Source organism: Pelobates fuscus, chromosome 13, assembly GCF_036172605.1.
Source record: "Pelobates fuscus isolate aPelFus1 chromosome 13, aPelFus1.pri, whole genome shotgun sequence".
Taxonomy (NCBI): domain Eukaryota; kingdom Metazoa; phylum Chordata; class Amphibia; order Anura; family Pelobatidae; genus Pelobates; species Pelobates fuscus.
In genome coordinates, this window is record NC_086329.1 from 33,935,557 (window position 1) to 33,958,698 (window position 23,142).

At 39.8% G+C, this 23,142-nt stretch overlaps 1 protein-coding gene across 1 annotated transcript in view; it reads right to left on the minus strand.

Moving 5' to 3' along the window:
• Positions 1 to 351: 351 nt before the first annotated feature.
• Positions 352 to 23,142, minus strand: part of WDR25 (WD repeat domain 25) — a 162,359-nt gene continuing 139,568 nt past the window's right edge. The window contains exons 5-7 of the mRNA XM_063439153.1: positions 14,483 to 14,653; positions 6,404 to 6,544; positions 352 to 2,658 (exon numbers count right to left, since the gene is read on the minus strand). Of these exons, the coding sequence (XP_063295223.1) occupies positions 2,437 to 2,658; positions 6,404 to 6,544; positions 14,483 to 14,653 (534 nt within the window). The 3' untranslated portion in view covers positions 352 to 2,436. The remainder of the gene's footprint in view (positions 2,659 to 6,403; positions 6,545 to 14,482; positions 14,654 to 23,142) is intronic.

Here is a 23,142-nt window from a genome sequence, read left to right on the forward strand (position 1 = left end):
TTTGTAATGCAACATGTTGCCTGGCCCTCTGGCAAGGAAAAAAAAAAGATATAAAGGAATAGAAAATTACAAAAAGTACTAATTGGTTATTTATCAAAAAAGCTTTGTGTGATAAAGATGTAATATTAAAAATTATTGTCCTGGAAATACTAGTGCAATTTTATTAGCCATTTTATTAGAATTTTGGTATTATTAATTTGCATTGGACTACAGAATCTGCCATGCACAAAACTATAATATTGTGCTGATCTTGATAGGAATTATAATTTAATTAAAGGGAAGATCCAATACCAAACAGCAATGTAGCTTTATTTGGTGGTACAACTACTTATTCACCAAAGAATGGGGGTCGCAATTTATTGTTTGCAGTGCTGTGCACACGTACAGAACTGCATCAGAAAATAATAACCGAGTGTACGAAATTTTTCTATTGGCTACGGGAGTCACTGCAACAAGGAAGTGCAGTGCAGGTAAGTACTTTTTTTTTTCCCAGCAGTTGCAGAGATGAAGTAACAGAGTGAAGGACCTTCTCTGGAATTGACAAAGTCCTGTTTTTTCCTGTAGAGCATCAGCTTATTGCTCTCAGCCGGTGAGTTAAGCTTTGCACCACTCTGTTTGCTCACATGGAGTTTCTGCAGTTGTAGTGGTGGTGGGAGAATGGCATCGGGAAGTCCCCAGGTAAGAAGTCAAACTGTTCTACTTAAAATGGGAGGGATGGCATCAAGGCACTTATTTCAGTATAAGCACTTCAGTGAGCTGTAGTGGTTATGGTGCTTGGTGTGTTTCTTTAACCCCTTAAGGACACATGACATGTGTGACATGTCATGATTCCCTTTTATACCAGAAGTTTGGTCCTTAAAGGGTTAAAGGACAAAATTCCACTACTTACAATGGTCATGCTCTTCTGATGTGAGATCAGTTAACAAATAGAGAATAGTATTGCTGTGATTAATTAATCGATTTCTCACCAGTTGCTCAAGTCCACATACAGGCATGCTGGCCGACCGTATACATAGCGATCTGGCAATCCAAGTACGAATCCAGAGGCTAAGAAACACTGCTTTATGTACAGCTTTTAATTAGAAGTTTAATTATGCTGGAGTTAAGTGACATACAGATGATGGCAACGTGTAGTATTTAGAAATCTAAAATATTTTACAAATATAAAAATATACTTTCTGTACAATCTATCTTGCAGCTGACAACCAGTAGATAATTTTCAACCAGAAATAAATACATTCGTGTATACGTACTGAAAGTTAATTTGGATTGTGTCCATGATCATGGCACCTTATTATTAACCAGAGGAGTATTATTGCCTAACACAAAGAATTAAATGACCATTCTGGGCACCATAACAACTTTATTTCTATGACGTTATCCTGCAAAGCGGTCCCAGGGGTTGTCTTACCTGACGTGGTTAAACTATGAATGAATGGTTTAACCTTAAAGTCTGGAAAACGGGGCCTGAATGCTCTTCCCCTCCACTTACTATGAAGCAATCAGGAAGCCTCCAATCTTCAGAGGAAGTGGAGGGGAAGGGCGATCAGGTGCTGTCTTGCAGACTTTGTGGTCTCACCCCCTCAGGTAAGCCAGCACCTGGGACTTACTGCACCATAACAACATAATTGCGATAAAGTTGTTATGGTGGAGTGGTCCTTATATTGCTTTAACACTGTGCTAGGCAATAAAACTCCTCTTGACATGTAAACTTGTCACCTAAGGAAATGTATCCCTAAATCAGTAAATCTGTGAAACTGTCATAATATATATTATAGTGCTCTTTGCTTAATTAGGAATTGTGCAGAATTGACAGAAAAATTGCAAATATTCTAGCTTGGGTTTTTTTCCCCCCAGTTTGGCTAATTTAACCTAGAATTTGCTATTTCTTTGGGAATTCTCCAAAATTATGGGAAAGCATTAGGTTGGGGCAAATGATCTCAGCCAAGGTGGCAGGGCAAGCCATGTCAGTCCCTCTCGGTGCTGAAAGGTAAGTTTATTACCTTTCTAAAGAGTGCCGAGGGGGGCTGGGCACCATACTAGCATTTTAGCACAGTTTGACATTTACCTGGGTCCAGTCTGGCACACACACTGCATCCAGTCTTCTGTTTGGTTCAATAGAAGACTGGATGCAGCACAGGTATTGCCAAATAAGTGTCAAACCATGCTGGAATGGTTGAAAAGATTAAATTGTTCTTGACCTGTATGACAACTAACTGTGGGAGGGCACACCTGCCACCATAACCACTACAGAGGTCTGTGATGGTTATGGTAACAGTGCTTTGAGTGTTTGTTGCTATTTGAACTTAGAATTGCTAGAAATAACAGCTCTACATTACAGGACTCTGTTGTCAGTGCCACGGCAGGCACACTTTAACACAACAGACATACATGTATCCACACAGCATTCCGTTGGGATGTAATCACGCTCTTTGGTTACTGCCATACTCTGATGTTCCCATCCCAGTAAGATGATGCAAGGAGTGATGGGAGAACAGGATGGAAAGTGACGCTGACACAAGCGCTGTCATCGCCAGGGATGGATCGAAGAAGTTTTGATGTATGGTAGTTGTAGAAGAAGACTTTGCCCTCAGAACTTCCAGTTACGATGAGAGACCCGTCGGGCGAGAATTCACATTGTACTGCAAATCCTTCCACCTGAGTAAGTAACAAAAGAAATGAGTTAGAAATGTTTAGCCAGTACCATATCTTTGGGATTTCTCCTTGATTTACAAACTGACTTAATTCCTGCAGCACATGAATGCTACTTACTGGAGATTAGCACTCTTTGAGTACTGACCATCAGTTAGTAACTTTAATATGTGCCCAGGAAATCACAGTGGCAATTGCCTGTCCCCAGATGACTTGGTTATCCTATTTTGTGGGTGCTGAATTCATCATGTAAAGGGAAACAGTTTGAATCGATTTTTAGTGGCTATCCTGGAGAATTCGATCTTTGAGTAAATAATTTAATCTGAAATGAATTATACATACACAAATGTTTCTTTCAAACTACAGGTTAATGAAAAGTTCTTGCAATTGCATTAATAATAAATGGTCCAGACAGCGTTTACATTTCCTGAATTTAAATAATGGTTCTAACGGAACCTCAGACTACGTCAATATCCCTAGGGTAGCAGAGACTTGGATTTGATGTATGGCAGCTTTTCACAACTGTCTAAGCCTTTATAGAGACAAGGAATCCAATATCATTCTAAAGGATACTGTGGGTGGTTTTAAACTACTTCTCAGATTAACCTCAACCAGCCATGTCTGGGTATATAGATTGTAGAAGCTGAAAACGACAGCTATTGTGGTGCTGGGGGCTGTGCAATCTACAATCAACAGATGTTGTTACATACATTATTACAACTTAAAACCCACAATGAGCTCTGTTTCAAACTATGAATGCAACATGTGATGTGCACCCTGTTACCAAGAAACAAAAATCAGCCCTTCTCAATTACTTTAAGTGTATCTGTATGTGTGCCTCTGTGTACACAGATACACATACTGACACATACAGATACAAACACTGACATACTGATACACAGAGATAGACACACAGATAGATATACAGACATTAAGATACACACCGACAATGACACATACAGAAAAAAGGATACACACGCCGACTCTGACACAGACACATACACACAGATACCAACACTGACCCATACACACACGGACACATACATACAGATATACACACATACAGAGACATAAAGACACATACACAGACATACAGATACGGACACACTGACACATACACAGACATACAGATACCAACACTGAAACGAACACAGACATACTGAGACATACATAGATATACAGATACTAACACAACAAATACACACAGATATACACATACACATACACATACTGACACATACAGATACCAACACGGACACATACACAGGTACACAGGTACACACTGACACATACAGATACACACAGACATACACTCGGAAGAGCTCGGCAATGCTCCAAGGAGGCAACAAGCGAAACTCAAGTAATTTGTCATACCACTATTTTCCCTGGAGTGGTAACTCCTGGCACTATAACCCCTACAGTGTGCTGCAGTGCTTATGGTGCTTGAAGTGTTCCATAAAAGTAAAGTATAGGAATGCGTATGTACATCAGATTAACGGAACATGTGGACATTAAAAATAAATATTTATTCATGACATTCCAATGGTCCTCACTGTATTTAGATTACTGAATTTATTATTTATTTATTTTTAATGGATTTTACCAGGGTTACTCACTAAAATGAGAATTGTAGGGAATGTAGGTAAATGTACCTCTCCTCACTCAATGAGGTGGCTATGACTGATGATTGTGGGTTCACTCCAATGCTGATCATAGCAAAGCATTGGGGACCTACAGCACATGTGCAGTTATTGCCAAATTCTGTCACTCCCATGCTTATCATAGATATGCATTAAATTCAATGCTTCTGTATGAGAAGCATTGGATGCGTTCGGCGTCATCACACACAGCATCAACATAAATGTCTTGATTAGAAAGTGTCCACTGCCAGGCAAAAAAGGGGCAGCATTTGTGCATCAAAACCACTACATTAAAGGGCCACCATAGGCACTGCAACAGCTTAATCTCATTGAAGAGGTTATAGTGTATGAAGTTCCCTGTCTCAATCCCTCCTTTCAGTGTTAAACAATTTTTAATGTTTTAAAGGAGCACTATGGTGCCAGGAAAACAAACCCATTTATTATTAGGTACTCCCCTCCCCCCCCCCCCCCCCCATGCGGGCCGAAGGGGTTAAAAGTCCTTCAGCCACTTACCTTAATCCAGGGCTGGGCTCCCTCGGGGCTGGTGACCTCTCCTACCCCTGTCGACATCAGCTCCCGAGTGGAGCCGAATGTGCATGCTCGGCCAGAGCCGCGCTCGCATTCAAACTAACCATAGGAAAGCATTACTATGGGAATCTGAACTCACGCTGCATGAGTTCAATGCGATTTTCTAGCAGAGAATTGCGGAAGCGCCTCTAGTGGCTGGATTAACCCTCAATGTAAACATAGCAGTTTCTCTGAAACTGCTATGGTTTCAGCTGCAGGGTTAAAACTAGGGGAACCTGGCACCCAGACCACTTCATTGAGCTGAAGTGGTCTGGGTATCTATAGTGGTCCTTTAATGCTGAACAAGAATCTCCCAGCAGCTCATGCCCTCTGTGCTAATGAAGCATTAGCCTGAACAGCTAAGGCAGTCTCCCTGCATGTGTAAAATAAAAATGTTAATGTTAGTAAAAAAATATCATTCTATATGTGTACATATATATATAAATATATGTGTATATATAGACATATATTATATCTATGTCATACTAAGTATTTTTATATTAATATATAGATATATTAATATAAAAATACACTTATAATTAAATTACACACGTGTATATATATATATATAAAATTTAAAACGTAAAAATAATAATAAAACAAATTATATCTATATGAAATTTGATTCTAACTGTATTTTGATATTAATATATATTTATACCAAAATACACTTAGAATGAAATTATATATACATAAATCAAAATAATACGGAATATATATATATATATCCATATACAAAATTACATAAATAATTTCATAAATATACACGTAGACTTCAAATATATAAATATGCATATATATTTAATTTCTACGTGGGTATTTATGTAATATTTTTACATAATTAAGTAATTTTATTGATTGCAATTTGAGGGATCTGCCTGCCAACCCAGGCCGAAAGTCCAGAGAATTTAATTTGCTAGCACTGTATTTTTAACTCTGTAACTTTCTATGACACCCTACTATAGTGACAAGAATACAAAAGCAGTATTCATGGCACTATCCCTCCCTCATGTGCCCCCCCCTCCCCAGTCAAGGACATCCAGTGTCAGATACCATACTAAAGGTCCGTTTCAATCCAGGAAACCCTCTAGTGGCTGTCTGGGAGACCGCCACTGGAGCCAGACTAAGATCTGCAATGTAAACAATTGCCATTTTTGAGTTAATTACATACGGCAATTTCATAAAGGAAAGATTATTTTGGTAGTTAGTCATTGTATTTAAGGCGCTCCGGTATTAGGTAAAAGCTGCATATTATAGTATTTGGTAATTTTAAAAAATTTCACGTGGTACACCCTCATAAAAAGGGTGACACAAAACCCTAACTCAAACGAAACACAAAATGTGGAACTCCCAATATCTCGTTATAACACTCAAATTAAGTTAAACAGTTTAGCATTTAGACCGTTACTGCAACTATTTTGATCGATTGAGCCTTGCTTTCGTAGAATGGCCTAGTTCATTTAACTTTTACATGTAGCCGTGTAACCAGCTTCCCAGTGACATATTCCACTGACCCAGATTGAAAATCAATTTCAAAGTAATACCTTGTGTCCTTCAAATCGCTTTTTCTTATTCATTTTGTACGGACGCTGGTTTGAAAATAAAGCTATGTAGTTTCCATTTGTTTGAGCAATAAAGACACTTTCTTTCGGATGCGAGGCAAGGCTTGGGCAAGTGTAGCGTTCCTAAAACAAATAAATTAAAAATATTTTAAAATTCAGTTTATTACAACAAAATATATATTTTTCCTTGTAAAAGGACACGAGAAGAACACAAACACATTTAAATCAAAGGCAGAGACGTACGTGTTCTATGTAACAGTTTACACATGAGGTAAAAGCTTAGCTCATAAGAAATGTGGTTATTTTATTAAGGATTTCATAGAAAATCAATCACATTAAAGGAACAATATGGCTTTAGGACTGCAAACATGTTCTCCTCACTATTTAGTTGTTCAGGACCCCCCTTGGAAGGGTTAATTAAAGATTTGGCTACCTATATCCAGCAGTGCTCTGGTCTTGCTACTGCCAATCCAACCATGATGATCTCAGCCAATCCAATGCTTCCTCTAGGGAAGCATTGAGAGGCTAGTGTGCATGCGCGTAAATACACCAAGCCGCACCAGTCAAATGGTCTCTATGAGCAGCAATCGATTGAATTACCAAGTCTGACTCAGTTATTCAGTATGAGAGCCTCTAGAGGTGTGTAAACCCTGCATTGAAAATTCAGATGAAGTAGTCTGGGTGCTTATAGTTGTCTTTTGCATAAACTCCTTCCAGATTTGTTAAAATGTGTTTATCGGTTCTGCGTTGTTAAGTTGTCTCCAGCATATTTAAATTTGCAATCTGAAAACTAAACGGGCACTCTAATCACCCAAAAGCTGACATTGCTAATGTGGAAGTGGAGCTTCTGTATTAGCAATCCGGTAAACAAGGGACTAGGCACTGGGTGGTCAAATGGCTTCACAGAATGGGGGCAGTGCAGACTCCTACCACCATTAAGCCGGATTTATGCTAGCAAATAAGCAATTGCCTCGCCTTTTGCTTTCTTTCATGATCTAAAAAACTCAAGACATGATTGGTAAACTACTTACTTTGCAAATCCTCATTCTCCCTCTCCAAAAAAAAAAAAAATGTTCTGTATATAATATACAATATTTTGAAAGATGTTTGCTTCATGTCACTTGAAAAATGAACTGGTATTTTGTGGATCACCATACTAAACTATATGGAATGAAATCTACTACCACCATGACACCTCGCAACAACAATGATCTCAAAATTCTTTAACTACACGTACGTCTGTGTTTCAGAATGAATTGGATCATAAAAAAATGCCATGTTTGTCTCTTTGGTAATTTCTGGTGTGTCTCTCTATGGTGGAAGTAGAGTGTATCCTAAGTGGTGTTTCTAATTGAAGACAAGGGCCTGATGAATGGCAAATATACACATTTAGAGAAAACTCATGAATTACAATCAATAAAAGCTAAACCCAACCAACGCTTTCTTTAGCGTTCAGTCTGGAGTATATTAATAGGTTCTACTTCCTAATGAATGTTATTTTGCAGTAGGCAGACTTCCTATAGCCGCTTATTATGTAAAGTACTATAAAGGTTTTACGGAGGTGGCTCTCGAACCTTGTAGGAGCCAGTTTCCTCGATAGAGTAAATAATGCTCAGATATTCTTTTACTGGCACATGACTGCAATATTAAAAAAAATGTATATCTTTCTACAGGGGAGAGAATTAAAAAAATGCAAACAACTTTAGGCTGGCAAAGGATTAAAGGGAAACTAACTTCCCAGTTTTTTTGTTTATTTTACGATTATGATTACTTATTCCTATATTTAGGAAAAATAGGCAACAACGCCGGGCTACCATAATCCACAAGTATAGCCAATCAGAGATAAATATAATTGTTTCAACATTAGGATCGTTTAAGTCATCACAAATCGGTTAAATCAATCTGATTTGAGTAAAAAGAAAAAGAAAAAGAACGAAATATCTACTGTGACCAAATGGAAAGAATCCCAGAGTATTGAATTTTTTAAATAGGATCCTGGCCGCCACTCGAGTTTTGGAAAAAGATCTCACCTTTGCCCCATCAAATAACTTTAATACTTGGGTTGATGTTAACAGATTTGTTCGCAAGTTAACCCTCTCTGGTCATTTTTACCAGGAAGGTTTGGATGAATAGTTCTAAGACTCAAGCTGTTAATAAATGTGTACCGTATGCAGGTTCAGAACGGCAATTTATGGAAGCCCAATGTCACACAGCACTTGACAAAGACCGTGTAGGTCAAAACATTGTGTGACATTGGGCTTCAATAACTTGCCATTTCTGAACCTTGGAGTGCCTAAACCCTTTTCTACTTCATACATATACTGTGTTTGGGACCTGGTGCTGAGTCCCAGTTTGGTTGCACCCTGGCTTAGAGTGCAGTTCCTTATTGTTTCCTTGAATAAATATGTACCGGACACATGTCATTAGACACTAAGGGCAGTTTCTTTCTAAAGCCCTTGCTCTCCGATGTTGGGGTTGTCAAAGTTGCGCTTCAAAACAGGTTTCAAATAAGAGTACCTTTCACTCAAGGGTTAAAATTATTGAATTATATCAGGCCTTGGTTGGAAAGGAAAAGAAAATGTTACTTGCGCTTTCTCCTTAATCCCTATGTATATTTAGACAAATGGAGGTCATTTAGTTGCTCCAATGGCCATTGGAGGGATGCCCGCCTGCCAACGTCAAGGCAGACCCCCCTAAGCGGGTCCTAACACTGACCCTTCAGCCTGCTTCCTTGAGCTTCTGGCAAAGATATCTCTAATGAGACAGAAAGGGGTATTTTTTATATACACCCCTTTACTTATTAACCCTTAATAGGGAACACATGGGTTGGAAAGGAGCTATGCACCCTTGCTAATATGGTATATAAGGGTAGGAATTTCTGAGGTAATTTGTCTCACATCGAAAAACTGGCTATTAAACAACTCAGGGATGATGATGACATACGGTAGTTATATGGAAAGCAGAAAAGGGTGGTTGTCCTCAATAAATGCGATTATCTCAATGAAGCTTCTCATCAGCTGAGAGATGAAGTGACCTATTTATGTCTTAGGTCTCATCCCATGGGCTGATTATCAGGAGTTTTTTCAACTAATTGATGCAGCGGTATATACCGTATTTTTCGCTCCATAAGACGCACTTTTTTCCCCCTCAAAAGTGAGGGGAAATGTCTGTGCGTCTTATGGAGCGAATGTGAAGGTTTACTTACCTGTCTTGTAGCGTTGGCCGGCAGCACAGCGTGCACCGCGGTACTGGAACTTCAATTTCAGGTTCCGGTTCCCGCGGGACTGAAAGGAAGTGCGCACACTGAGTGCACACTTCCTTTCAGTCCCGCGGGAAACCGGAACCTGATATTGAAGTTCCAGTACCGCGGTGCGCACTGTGCTGCCGGCCAACACTACAAGACAGGTAAGTAATTATGGCACACTATGGGGGAGGGGAGGGGAAAGTGCACTATGGGACAAGGGAAGCTGGGGAGAATACTATGGGAAGGGGGGAACACTATTGGACAAGGGGAGGGGGGAGAATACTATGGGAAGGGGGAGAACACTATTGGATGAGGAGAGGGGGGAGAATATTATGGGAAAGGGGAGAACACTATTGATGAGGAGAGGGGACGACACTATTGGACAAGGGGAGGGGGGAGAATACTATGGGATGAAGAGAGGGGGGAACACTATTTGACAAGGGGAGGGGGGGAGAATATTATGGGAAAGGGGAGAACACTATTGGATGAGGAGAGGGGGGAACACTATTGGACAAGGGGGGGAGAGAATACTACGGGAAGGGGGGAGAACACTATTGGATGTGGAGAGGGGGAAACACTATTGGACAAGGGGAGGGTGTTAAAGAACACTTGGACCAGGGGAGGGGGGGTTAAAAATCACTATGGGACAGGGGAGAGGGGGTTAGAAATCACTATGGGACAGGGGAGAGGGGATTAGAAATCATTATGGGACAGGGGAGGGGGGGGGTTGTGACGAGAGCAATCTCGCCACATTGCATTGGAGAAGCCTGGTTGCCCGCCTGCTGCTTTTGGACTATGGCCCTGGGAGATTGGGCCCTTTAAAAACAGTATTCGGCCATACCAGAGTGTATGTCACCCATTCTGTCCCTTTAACTACTGTGGGGAAGGATTGACACTGTTTATATGGCACTTCGGATGCAATCGAAGTGCCGAAGTCGTTGAAGTGGCCGCCATTCGACAAACGAACACGTGGCGGCGGCCATTTTAATTTAGTCGAACGCGGTCAGCGGTGTATGCTAAAGAATCTAAAATCGGCTACACAAATACACGAACACCTCTGACCCTTACTGTCACCATTACCGTGGAACTAAAATCGGCTACGCAAATACACAAACACCTCTGACCCTTACCGTCGCCTCCACTTCGACACTTCGGTAAAAGTCGAAGTACGTTCGACAATTCGAACATACTGTTTTAATGTGCTATTTGCACGAACGGACCTGTTTGTGCCTTCGAATGGGACTTAGCCATTTTTCTACAGGAAATTGACCATAAAGGACTTCCGGCTATCTTTTTATCTACTGGGGGGATTTGTATGATTTTTGAGAGTGTTTTTGTTTAAAGTATGCTGAGTTTAAATATGGAGATTGGATGTATGGTTTTAAAGTTAGAGTGTATGCGGAAAAACTATATTTTTACTGTCTGTGATAATTATGTTAAACCATTTTGTAACGTAATTATATCACAGGCAGAGGGGAGGATTTTGTGTGTAAATGCTGGGAGTGTCTTTTGTAATGTACGTCTTTGATTGGTTATTTTGTAACACCCTGTGGGTGGTCCTACCTAAGGGAAACTGTCATAAAAGAAGGTTATTTTTGTGCCATTAAGCAGACCACTGCTTGACCCTCAACACGGAGCTTTGTCTCGTTCTTGGGGGAATTCACTGTATGCTGATAGAGACTGATTGCTAGGAGTGTAAGCCGCTTGGATGCTTTTCCTATTCGTCTATTTGTGAGGTTCCGGTTCGGGAGTTTGGAGTGCTACCTTATTCCATTGTATGCAGTTCGGGAGTTTGGTGCATTCCCTTGTATTCAATTCGGGAGTTTGGTGTTCTACAGTAGCTGCCTTTATATCTGAAGGGGGGATATCGCCTAAACGGATTTTAAACCCTTGTGTGCTGAAACGGTCCGTTACAGGGGTTAAAGATCATTATGGGACAGGAGAGGGGAGTGGGTGGTAAGGAACACTATGGGACAGGGGAGAAAAAAAAATATTCTGAACAAACTTTCCAATAGTAAGAAACACTATGGGGCAGTTTGTTCATAATATTTTTTGTTCTAGGTTTCCTCCTCTAAAAACTAGGTGCGTCTTATGGTGTGGTGCGTCTTATGGAGCGAAAAATACGGTAACTTTGTCATCACTCCCAATGTTGCTGTTTGTTTGAAGGTCCGATGCCATCACTCCCATATTCTACCATCTGTCCAAGGTCCACAAACCTGGTACTGTGACATTGGGCAGACCTATTGTGTCGGGCATTGGATCATTGAGTGAACATGATTGTAATCCATTTACAACCCATAGGGTGCATTTATATTCACATATGCATGACACCAAACGTGTTAAGAGTGTTATCAAATACTTAGTGGAAGCCAGGGTATTGGTGGGTCACGCTTGATGTTCCCTCCCTATACTACTGCATTCCTCATGACAAAGGTATCCAAAAGTATCCACGCCTTTGAAAATAATCTGGATCGTTATTCTAAGCATGACAAGCTTTTAAAACTTTTTATGCTGGGTGCCATTTGGTTTTCGTTACATCATAATCTATTTTTGTTGATGGTATGTTCTACCTCCAGAGATGGGGGATTGCGATGGGAACCAATTTTGCCCCATCATATGCCAACCCCTGTATTGGATGCTTTGAGGAGTCCCGTATCTTTGGGAGTACATTCACCCTGTTTTATTATTTACAGATGTTATATCAATTATATTGTGTTAATTTGGTAGGTCTAAATTAAACTGCTCAAAGGTAAAGTGGATATACATACACGGCGACCTCATGTTGTAAATAGTGAAATTGACGTTCCCAATTATTAATTTTTTATTTCTATTTTTGGTGTCTGCATTTTAGATTTTGTATTGATAACTATATAAGGATTTATCAGGAATGAGCGTCCCGATGGTTTGAGTAGAAAATGTTCTATTTAATGATAATTAATCCCTATACAGGGTTGGTTTGTTACTTTTTAGCAAATGTATTACTTTTATATTTATGTATATATTTGTTTATTTGACTACATTTATTCGATTGCTTTTAAAACGGTAGCCTGTCTGCTTAAATCTGAGTCTGACACTGCCATACCAAATATAGGCCCATTACATTTTTTAGCTTTGTAATGGTGAAAGGCTTTTTCTTTAATTAAGGGACTGCTGCGGCTGAAGTTTATAACTTTGTCAGTTTGCCAGCCTAAGATTAAGTGCTTTTAGCACAAAACACTTTAGGCGTTTTTACTGCGGATATTTTCACTTTTTTAATTTGTTTCCTTTGTGATGTTTTTCTCTCCCATTTTAATACCTTATGGTCTGAATAAGTTAAGTTTTAAACTATACGTGTGGATTCTATCATCCTGCATTATTGCCTGTTTTTCTTGGATGCTATTGGATCTTACCACACCTGGACGTCTGGGCTCCAGTTCGAGGTAGTGAGTGCGTCATATATATATATATTTACACACAAATTCCAAATAGATAGCACTCCAGGGACTTTCTCCAAGAAAGTTAAAACTTAGCTTTTAATGCTTACATAGATAAAAATCACCATTTTAGTCTGCCCCAGCAGACTTTCATCAAGGCTTTGATGGGGCAGACTGAAACGTTGATTTTTTTTATCTATGTAAGCATTAAAAGCGAAGTTTTAACTTTGTTAGAGAAAGTAACTGGAGTGCTATCTATTTGGAATCTGTATAATATTGCACCAGGGACAAGCACCGGGGATTGTTGAAATATATATATATATATATATATATATATATATATATATATATATTTATTTATTTTTAAACCACTATCTATTTGTTGTTTATTGATGCCCTCCCTGGGACTTTTTTGTACTATCCCTATATTTAAAGGAATACTAAAGGGTCAGGAACACAAACGTATTCATGACCATATAGTGTTAAAACCACCACCTAGCCTCCATGGTCCCCCTTGCCCCCCTAAAGATAGTAAAATCTTACTTTTATTCCAGTCATCTGCTGCTGCTGGCTCTGCCCCTGATCAGCCTGCTTGGCTGACATAATCAGAAGTGTTTCTCTGAGCCCATCACAATGCTTTCTCATAGGAAAGCATTGGATTGACTGAGGCTGTCATGGCGTCAGAGCCAGCACAAGCCAAACACATCCCTGGCCAATCAACATCTCCTCATAGAGATGAATTGAATCAATGCATCTCTATGAGGAAAATTGAAAAGTTCAGCTTCGCCATGCAGAGGGTGGATACACTGACTGGTATGTGCAGTACTGCCCCAGGAAGCACCTCATGTAGCCATCTGAGGAGTGGCCAGTGGAGGTGTCCCTAGATTGTAATGTAAACACTGCATTTTCTCTGCAAAAGCCTGAAGGTAATGATTATACTCACCAGAAAAAAATACAATAAGCTGTAGTTGTTCTGATGTCCCTTTAAAATATGTATTTGTGAGTTGTGAGAAACAAAATTAAATGCTGAAATCCACACCTCTTTATCCTGCAACTGGGTGCTCCCTGTCAATCATTATTATAAGCTCTGTCTGTTGTACCTGTCAGTCAGCATAGAGAAAGCATACAGAGAAGAGGAAAAATTAAGCAATGTTTCTATTTCTCCTCCTATGCCCTGTCTGAGGTTGGCTATGATGTAATTTGCTAAATCTTAAATGTAAGTGAAAACCAGAGCATCTCATATAAAAAATAAAAAATGATTAACACATGCTATAGGTGATTTTCAATGTGTTACTTTTTTTTCTACATCTAAGCTATAAATTCCACAGTAGAGATGGTTTCCTTTAAGGGAGATGCAATCCAAAAAAACTGTAATATTAGCCATCACTGCTTGAGTAAACTTACATGAAATATTTGGTTGGAGATTTTTGCGGTGGTGCCAAAATCCCATGCGATGATGGTGCGGTCTGCAGAATCCCGACTCACAGAATCTGTAGTGCTCAGGAATTCATTTCCACCGGGAAGAAAGAGGATTTCAAAATGCTGCTGAACAGCAGCTTTATACGTGTGAATTGCCTGTAAGACAAGCATTTATTTGGGGATTAAATGTAGGTACAAGATGAAATCCAACACAGAGACAACAACACTGTATCACGGAGATTTGTTTAACCTTTTTAGTGCCAGGAGGAGCGTGTGTGAGTATGTAAAAAAAATAATAATAATTCAGGAGCGGATTCAAAAAAGTATTTTTAAAGGAACAATGCATTGAGATTTGACTTTCATTTTCAGAAATATCCCAGCATCGGTAGCATGATTACCCAACACAAGTGTGTTACATTTATTAATTACAGAACTATATAAGGATTGATTTGCACAAACAATATGAAGTGGACAAGTCCTACAGTTGTGCTTTATTTAACTGAGCCTAATGAAGAAGCGGTCAAGTCCTCTACGCATCCTACGCTGGTAAGAGGGAGAAGTAATCTATACATATGAAGAATCTCTCCCATTTTATTCTGTCAGTGCAGTAGAAGAGCAGCTAGTGGCAGTCAGTATGCCAGCAACTAGAGGAGGACTTAAAGGAACACTATAGTATTAGGAATACAAAGTAGTATTCCTAACACTATTGTGTCCCTCTCGTGTCAAGTTCAACTTGAGTGCGGTATATTTTGTATTATTCGAAAGGGTTAAAAACCCTCTAAACACTTACCGGACTCCAGCGCGGAGTCTCCTCTTTCGATGTCAGCACGGGGAAACCAAATGTGCATGCGCAGTCTTAACCCTACAATATGAACTTTACAGTTTCTCTCACTGTAGAGTTAAAAGGACTTATCATTTCATTGAGATGTAGTGGTCCTTTAATATCTAGTGCCAAGACTCAATATATATTTAACCTCTTTGTGTTTCATTTGATTTGTGTTTTCATTTCACCCAGATCATTTCATTGAGATGTAGTGGTCTGGGTGGTTATAGCGTTCCTTTCATTTCTAGTGCTAAGACTCAACATTTATTTTATCCTCTTTGTGTTTCATTTGATAATGCATTCATACAAGTAAGTACCATGTTTTCGTGCATTTTCTGGCTAACCATTGCGCTGGATTTCAGCGTGGTCTTGACAGATACATTGGTGATTCTGATCAAAGAGCACATCAAGATGGCCGTCCACACAAAAGCATATGGACTGAAGGTATTTACTTATATATATATATATATATATGAATTAAAAATTAATACACAAACAGGGTTATTCACTGTCAAGAATTCAAAGTGAATTTCAAAATAGCTGGACTGGAGACATAGCTGACATGGAGAATTTTCTAGTTCAACTGTTTTGACCCCGCATTTAAAATTCACTTTGCATTGCTCAACAATTCTGACTTTACTGAATAACCATGAAAGAGACTTTAATACATGTGATCTTTCATTTTTAAACAATGAAAAACAATGACCGTTTTTCTTCTAGATACACTATAGGCCAGTGATGGCCCTCTCTGTGGGCACCCACCCAGCCATAGGTCGCCGGGGGGAGGAGGGGTGCTGGTGCCGGTCGGCAGCAATACAGAGTAGGCACCTGCCCGCCCAAAACACACATGCAGCACTCCTATCCTCCCACACATACAGCGCCCTCACCGACACACCACTCAATGCAGTATGTGTGTATCCAGCAGACTGTCTGTATGTGTATTCAGCTGACTGTGTGTGTGTGTATGTATTCAGCAGTCTGTGTGTATGTATTGTATGTGTGTATTGCATTTGTTGAAGATACTAAAATATAAGCTTAATTTTATATATTATTTATCAATATTATATCAATATTTAATATTTGTATCATTGAACTCTGTTCTTGTGGTTTTTTTTTTTTAAACAAAAGATGTTAATTAGTTTGGACAACTGTACGAGTTGTTTTTTTCTAAACTTAAACCTCAGTATTCAGGTTTAATTGCTGTATTGGCACTTTGAGGAAAAAAAAGTTGGCATGTATTGCGGAGGGAAGACAATTTCATAAGAAATTGGCACTTGTAAAATCCCACCTTGCTAACTTGTCATGGCTATTAATGAGGCAGCTGGGAGTGTGTGCTTACTCAAGTTGGAAGTAAGACCTTCTCATAGATAAGCATTGGTTTCAAAGATTCCCTATAAGAAACGTTATACTCCCTGGCAGATCATCACTAGTGATGACCTCCTGGAGGCGTAGTGGAGCAGTGGCGAGGGACCCACTCACTGCTTTTTTGTCCTACATTTAAACAGTGTTCAAAACACTCCAGCATTAAAATTGTATTTATTTAAAATGCTTGAGTGTTCATTCAAAGGGATACTGGAGGCATCATAACCATTTCATTAAAATAAAGTGGTTGTGGTGCCACCCCACTGTTCAATATCTAACCAATCTCAGGTGGTATGGCACTGAAGGAAGAGCCTCGGGAGGCCGCCTGTAAAAAAAGCAACCTGGGACTCCATGCACCATAACCACTTTAAAAAGGTAAAGAGGTTATGGTGCCTAGATTCTCCCTTTTGATAAAAAAATATAAGGAATTAAAGGGCAATTTTGCAGGAACATTTTCCTTGTTCTTGGGTGTCCCTTCAATATGTGCTTTTGCTGTCAATTTTGTTAGAATAAACGCTCTAGGTTACTTGAGCCTGCCAACAACACAAATGTTCGGTCTTTTCTTGGCATTAGATGGTGAAACTGTACATGAATGTGTTTTTTTTCTGCTTTGTTTCTAGCTTTTCCACAGTCCTGCACGGTGTTTATCTGCTCCCTGCTGCAATACTATATTTAGAACACAAAGTAGACTGGCTCTCTCCGTTTTTTCTTGATCCATTCTGTTCATGCTGAGCATAGAAAATGCCTTTGCAAAGATAAAACTTCTTCTTCTCAGGGAAGCCTGGAACTCTGGTGCGTCACAGAAAAAGCTCCCTCTCAGAAGGTTAAGTTAATGCCTTTTCCTTCTGTTGTGCGCTCTGATTGCAGACATCCTTCTCAGTCCCTTAATCAGCAATCTGTTTACTCTGCTGATGACTACAGAGGATTTTTGTTTTAAAGATCCAAACAAGTAAATGTGTATCGAAGCTTCCCCACACAATCCCTTATTAAACCTGCACCCCAAACCGAGGAACATTCTAAAGGCCAAAGAGGCAAGTGTCTGCGTGGAAATGTACACGGGATCAGGAAAGGAGTTATATATATATACACAAACATCGACTACACTTTGATCTGTATAGCAAAACGCAAGACAACCTTTCTAGTGAATGTACTAAATAATGTATACTATGTTAACACATGTATAGTTAAAATACATTTTTTTAAAATCATTCCTTTGAAGTATGAATTGTCATATGAAGAAAAGTTTTTCTTTGTTTTGTTTTTTTATGTATTTCACATTATACACGTTTCTTTCCCACCTGTCCCTCAATGTTTGTTTTGTATAATACTTTAATATTTGAGCTTTCTTGACTTAAAGTGGTGTGCTAATATCCAACGTGAATTTGTCATGCACCAGTTTACATACGACACTCTAAAAGGCAGAGGTGTCGAACAGGTTGATACCCAGATCTTTTAGAACTACAACTTAGATGATGCTTTTTCATGCAGCAATACACAGTAGTTAGATTACAGCTGAGCACTCAATTTAAGACACATTTTTCTTTCCTATGTTTCACATGTTGGTGCAGCTTTATGAAGGTAAAACACACTAATTGGCAGGGGCATAGCAGGCGTTGTTTTTGCCTAGTTGCACTTCTGTGCACATGGAACTTTGGGAACTAATAAATAACACTAAAAAAATAAAAGAAAACGGTATTCTCAGTGTGCTATGAGATAAAGACATCCTGGGGCAATTAAGTAAAAACAGGCAAGTCTTAATACGTTTTGTGTTTTTCAGCTTCTCTGCCACATTTATATAAGCAAAACATAATTTGCATCATCACTGCCAGATCTTCAGGGGGTGGTTATTGTAAGTTTAAAATACATTATATTCGGAGTAGTTTCATAAAAAACACTGGGCACAGAGACAACTTCAGAATAAATTTGTTATGGTGCCAGTAGGTTTGCATTTTAACTTCAGGAATTAAATAGTCGAGTTCTGCCTATCCCCCCTCCATTTGAGTCCAAGGCTTGAAACCGGAAGCCTTGTATCAATAGGTCCGGATATTAATTGAATATCACAAAATGAATTCTGTAAAAGCCTGCTCCAGAACACAAAACAAAGAGCTTGGAGGACCTTCTGAATCAATACCATCAGAAACCCCGAATGAAATCGGAATAAAACATGTGAACGGATCTATCAGCATCAGAATAGTTTCACTCTTTAAGTATTAATTACCGAAACGAATGCCACACTCTCCTGGATCCAAGGGTGCAACGGGATCTGAGGTTGATCAATCCTCACAACGTAATATAAAGAAAAGTAATGATGGTCCAGGAACTCAAGGTAAATCCAGTGAGCAGATTTATTAAAGCAGATGAAAAGCAACGTTTCGGCCCACAACAGGGCTTTATCATTCTGGAAGCTGTCCATTATGAGAGACAGACTTATTTAAAGTGGCTCTGTCATCCTCAGAGGTCTGTTTATATTTTGGATCCCTGTCCATGTCATTGTCTCATTGCACACAGGTTGCTTGTAATTGCAGCAATATTCAAAAATTGCAGCACTTCTAAATCCACTCCTTTTCCTCTGATATTAAAAAAAGGAAGCTACACATCTTCCTTTGACTGTACAAATATTTGTATAGCATGACCACACTACCAGCTTATGCAGCAGTTCCGGTCATCAGATCAGAACTGCGATAGGGAGCTTAATTACATATAATACAAATACCTGACCAGGGATTTACAGTATAAGATCAGACTGCACAGACTATAATTAGAGGCTCCTGGTTGGTGGAACCTCTTCGTGATCTTTTTCTGCTATTTGCTAGTGGATTTTCAGCAGAAAATGTTAATTATTTTTTATATTAAACGGACACTGTAGGCACTATATCCATTCACTTCATTAAGCCTCCTCATTAGTCCAAGCAGCACAGAGGGGATAAGCTGCTAGGGTCTCCTGTTTAGCACTAAAAACTCATTAAAGGGACACTCCAGGCACCCAGCCCACTTCTGCCCATTGGAGTGGTCTGGGTGCCATCTCCCACTACTCTTAACCCTGAAAGTGTAATTATTGCAGTTTTTTGCCGCGCATGTGCATTAGGTCTCCCAGGCCGGTGGGCAGGATCAGTGTCGCCCACCGGCCAATGCAATCACTGGGAGGAGCGGCGGCGGAGAAAAAAGCATCGACGTGGGACATGTCGCTGCCTCTGGTAAGTAACTGAAGGGGTTTTCACCCCTTCAGCTACCGGGGATTGGGGGGTGGGAGAGAGAGAGGGGACCTGCAGTGCCAGGAAAACTGATTGTTTTCCTGGCACTGGAGTTTCCCTTTAATGCTCAATGGAAGGTCTGTGCCAAGGGACTCCAAACACTATAACCACTTCAATGAGATAAAGCGGCTACAGTGCTCCTTTAATTTCCCTTTTCTCGTTTTTTGTTTTTTTAATAGGTGAGTGGCTAGAACAATGCACTCTAAATGGAATCCTTGGGTCTCTATGCAATGAAAATATGGGTCACTTACAGCAAGGCGTGTCCCTTTAAAAATACAAATGCCATAACAGCTGTGAACACTCAATTTTGCCAGTTCCTATAAATAGCACATACAATTGCTTTATAACCAAACCCTTGCCAGCAAACAATTAAATGGGCACATATTGATTCCTCAGCAAGTTCAGGTCACTGATTTTGCCTCCAAGCTGTCAAACGTAGCTTTTAAGCAAAATACCCATTTGAAGGTCAAAAGTCTTGTTAGGGATTTGTTCCAAATTTCTCAGCTTGCAATCCTTCGCTCATACAGAAATAGACTGCATAAAACTGCACGGGGAAAATAGGTAGGGAGAGTAAAAAATATCTGCACGCTGTTTATTGATACTAAGTGCAAATGTCTTGACTTGCCAATGGCAAGTAACAATTCATATGATCCTAACAGTGACCCTTACAAACCCCAGGTCGACGAGGAATGCCGTACAGTAGAGAACTGCGAACACTAAATACAGGATTCCAAGGTGACGTTACGTATGCATAAACAAGATTATGAAGACGGTACGGTATGCAATGGGATATTAAGCAGTTAAAGAGAACACAATGACAGAATAAACAGTTCCTGGTGAGGCTCACCTACACAAGTTTAATGTATAAAAAAAAATGTTTTAAAAGAAATGTGTAATTCACAGTGAAATTACTATGACTTAAATCTCTCTCTGAATAGAGGTAATTAAAAGCACTGTTGTCTATAGCAGGTGATTGACAGACATTCCTGCCTCCACAAAGACATGGGTATTTCAACTGAATTAAAGGGGCTCTATAGTCACCAGAACAAATACAGCTTAATGTATCCTTTCTCTGTATACTTAGCACTGCAAAGACTGCCTTTTAAGAGAAAAGGCAGTGTTTACATCACTGCCTAGTAACAATCCTTGTGGCAGTCACTCAGACGTCTACGAGAGGTGCTTTATATCGCTTTGTTGCACTGCATGCAGCACCTACATTCAGAGTTTCCACGCTCTGCATGGAGACGCTGAACGCTCCCCATAGAAAAGCATTGATTCAATGCATATCTATGAGAATATGCTGACTGGCGCAGCATGGCGTTTTTCCTATGGGAAAGCATTATATTGGCTGAGATCATCAAGACTGAAGATCTCAGTCATGGAGGCGGAGCCAGCCATGGCAAGACCAGCGCAGCGATGGGGAAAAGGTAAGCAAAATACATTTTTACTCCATTGGGAAGGGGCAGACACCTAAGCGGGTAGTCCAATACTAAAGTGTTATGAATACATATTTGTATTCAATTGGGTCATTAACAAGTCAGTAATTGTGGATGATTGACAAGCAAATTGATCATTTTAGGCCTGAATAGCTGTATAAGAAAAAATCTCCAATTGACCTATTTTGGCATAAAATCACCTAATTCTCACCTTCATATTACAGGCTGGCATGCTGGCATACTGCATTGCTTTCTAGACTTAATTAAAGGGACACTCCACGGCTCCAAAACTGGTATGTTTGCCAGATTCAGCAGAAGCTGAGAACATGGCCTCTTGGCAAAAAGGACAGCACCAGAAGTCATAAAATACTATAAAACTATATCCATAAGTAATCAAATTGCAGGGAATATTCAATCAGATTTTTTATATATAAATTATATGTGTTATTTGACAATCAAAACCAAAGTCAAACTGTGCACAATTTGTATATGAAAAAAAATAAATTGTGTATAAATAAATATAAGTGGGTATTTTCCAATTGTATGCCAAATGCGTGCCTTCTAGGTAATGCTCCAATAATGGATGTATCTAATGTTCCAGATCAGTATTCAGTCTCATTATAAATGGTATTTGTTTCACTTACATTGAAGTAAAAACAGCAGGGGTAGTTAAAAGAATCATGCAAGTGGTCCTATGCGTTTCGTCTGGGACTATTCAAATGTGCACACAGTACAAAAACAAATACAAATCCCTCCTCCCATCTAGTGTCCTTTTTAAACTCTTAATTATTCTGAATCCATTCTGATTGGTTGTTCCTTCCAGCTGATTGCAATCCTTCATTTCCAATCAACAATGATGTCATCACGCTCCAAGAACAACAGTATGCATTCCATCTCCTGGCAGTAGGGCTTATCCTGTCGCAATGTCATGTGTTCCAACAAAATAACAAAACAACAAAATAAATTTTGATACCAGTATCCAAGACCATCTATTTCTATACATACAAACTAATTTAAAACCGTGGTTTATAGTAATTTCCATAGAAAAACAAGTTCCCAAAAAATATTATAAAATATTATAAAACAAACAATTTACTTGCACTATTCCTTCAGCTTAAGAGATCTATTTATCAACTATAAATATATATTTACAGAAAAGCTTGAATGCTATTACAAATAACACATTTAAAAAACAAAGATCTATATATGCACAGCCTGGTCCCCAAAAAATGTTGTCACCAGGGGGCGGTGCCAGACCGCCAAGCTGAACGGTTGCAAGCAGGACTAGCTCCTGCTGCATACAAGCTTATATCCATGAAAATTGTGAAAATCAACTTAATTACAGACCAGCAGCGAAGGCCCTTAACACTGAGGGGAGACTGGAACCAGGGAGAGGCTGGCTCACTGAGTTTCAGTCCCCTGGAGGAGAGATCATCGTTGCCCTAACTGAGGCCCTCTCCGGCGGTGAGCGGGGCAGACGGCCGCTGCCCCGCTATCCTGCAACACAATACCCAGCCTGAGCCATGACCCTGAACGGACCCGGCCCGGTGTCCCCCCGCCCCCATGGACCGGGGGGTTATCCCGGTTCTCACCCCAAGGCCCAGACTCTGATGCAGCGACCGAGGTTGGGGGGCACGACAGCCGCAATCAAGATGGCAGGCGTCATGTGCGCAGGAGACATGGGGAAGCCTGGATTGCTACCCGAGCCTGCGGCCGACAATGCAACTCCCGCCTCCAGGCCCTGTTTTTCAAGGGCAAGAGGTTTTTATTTTC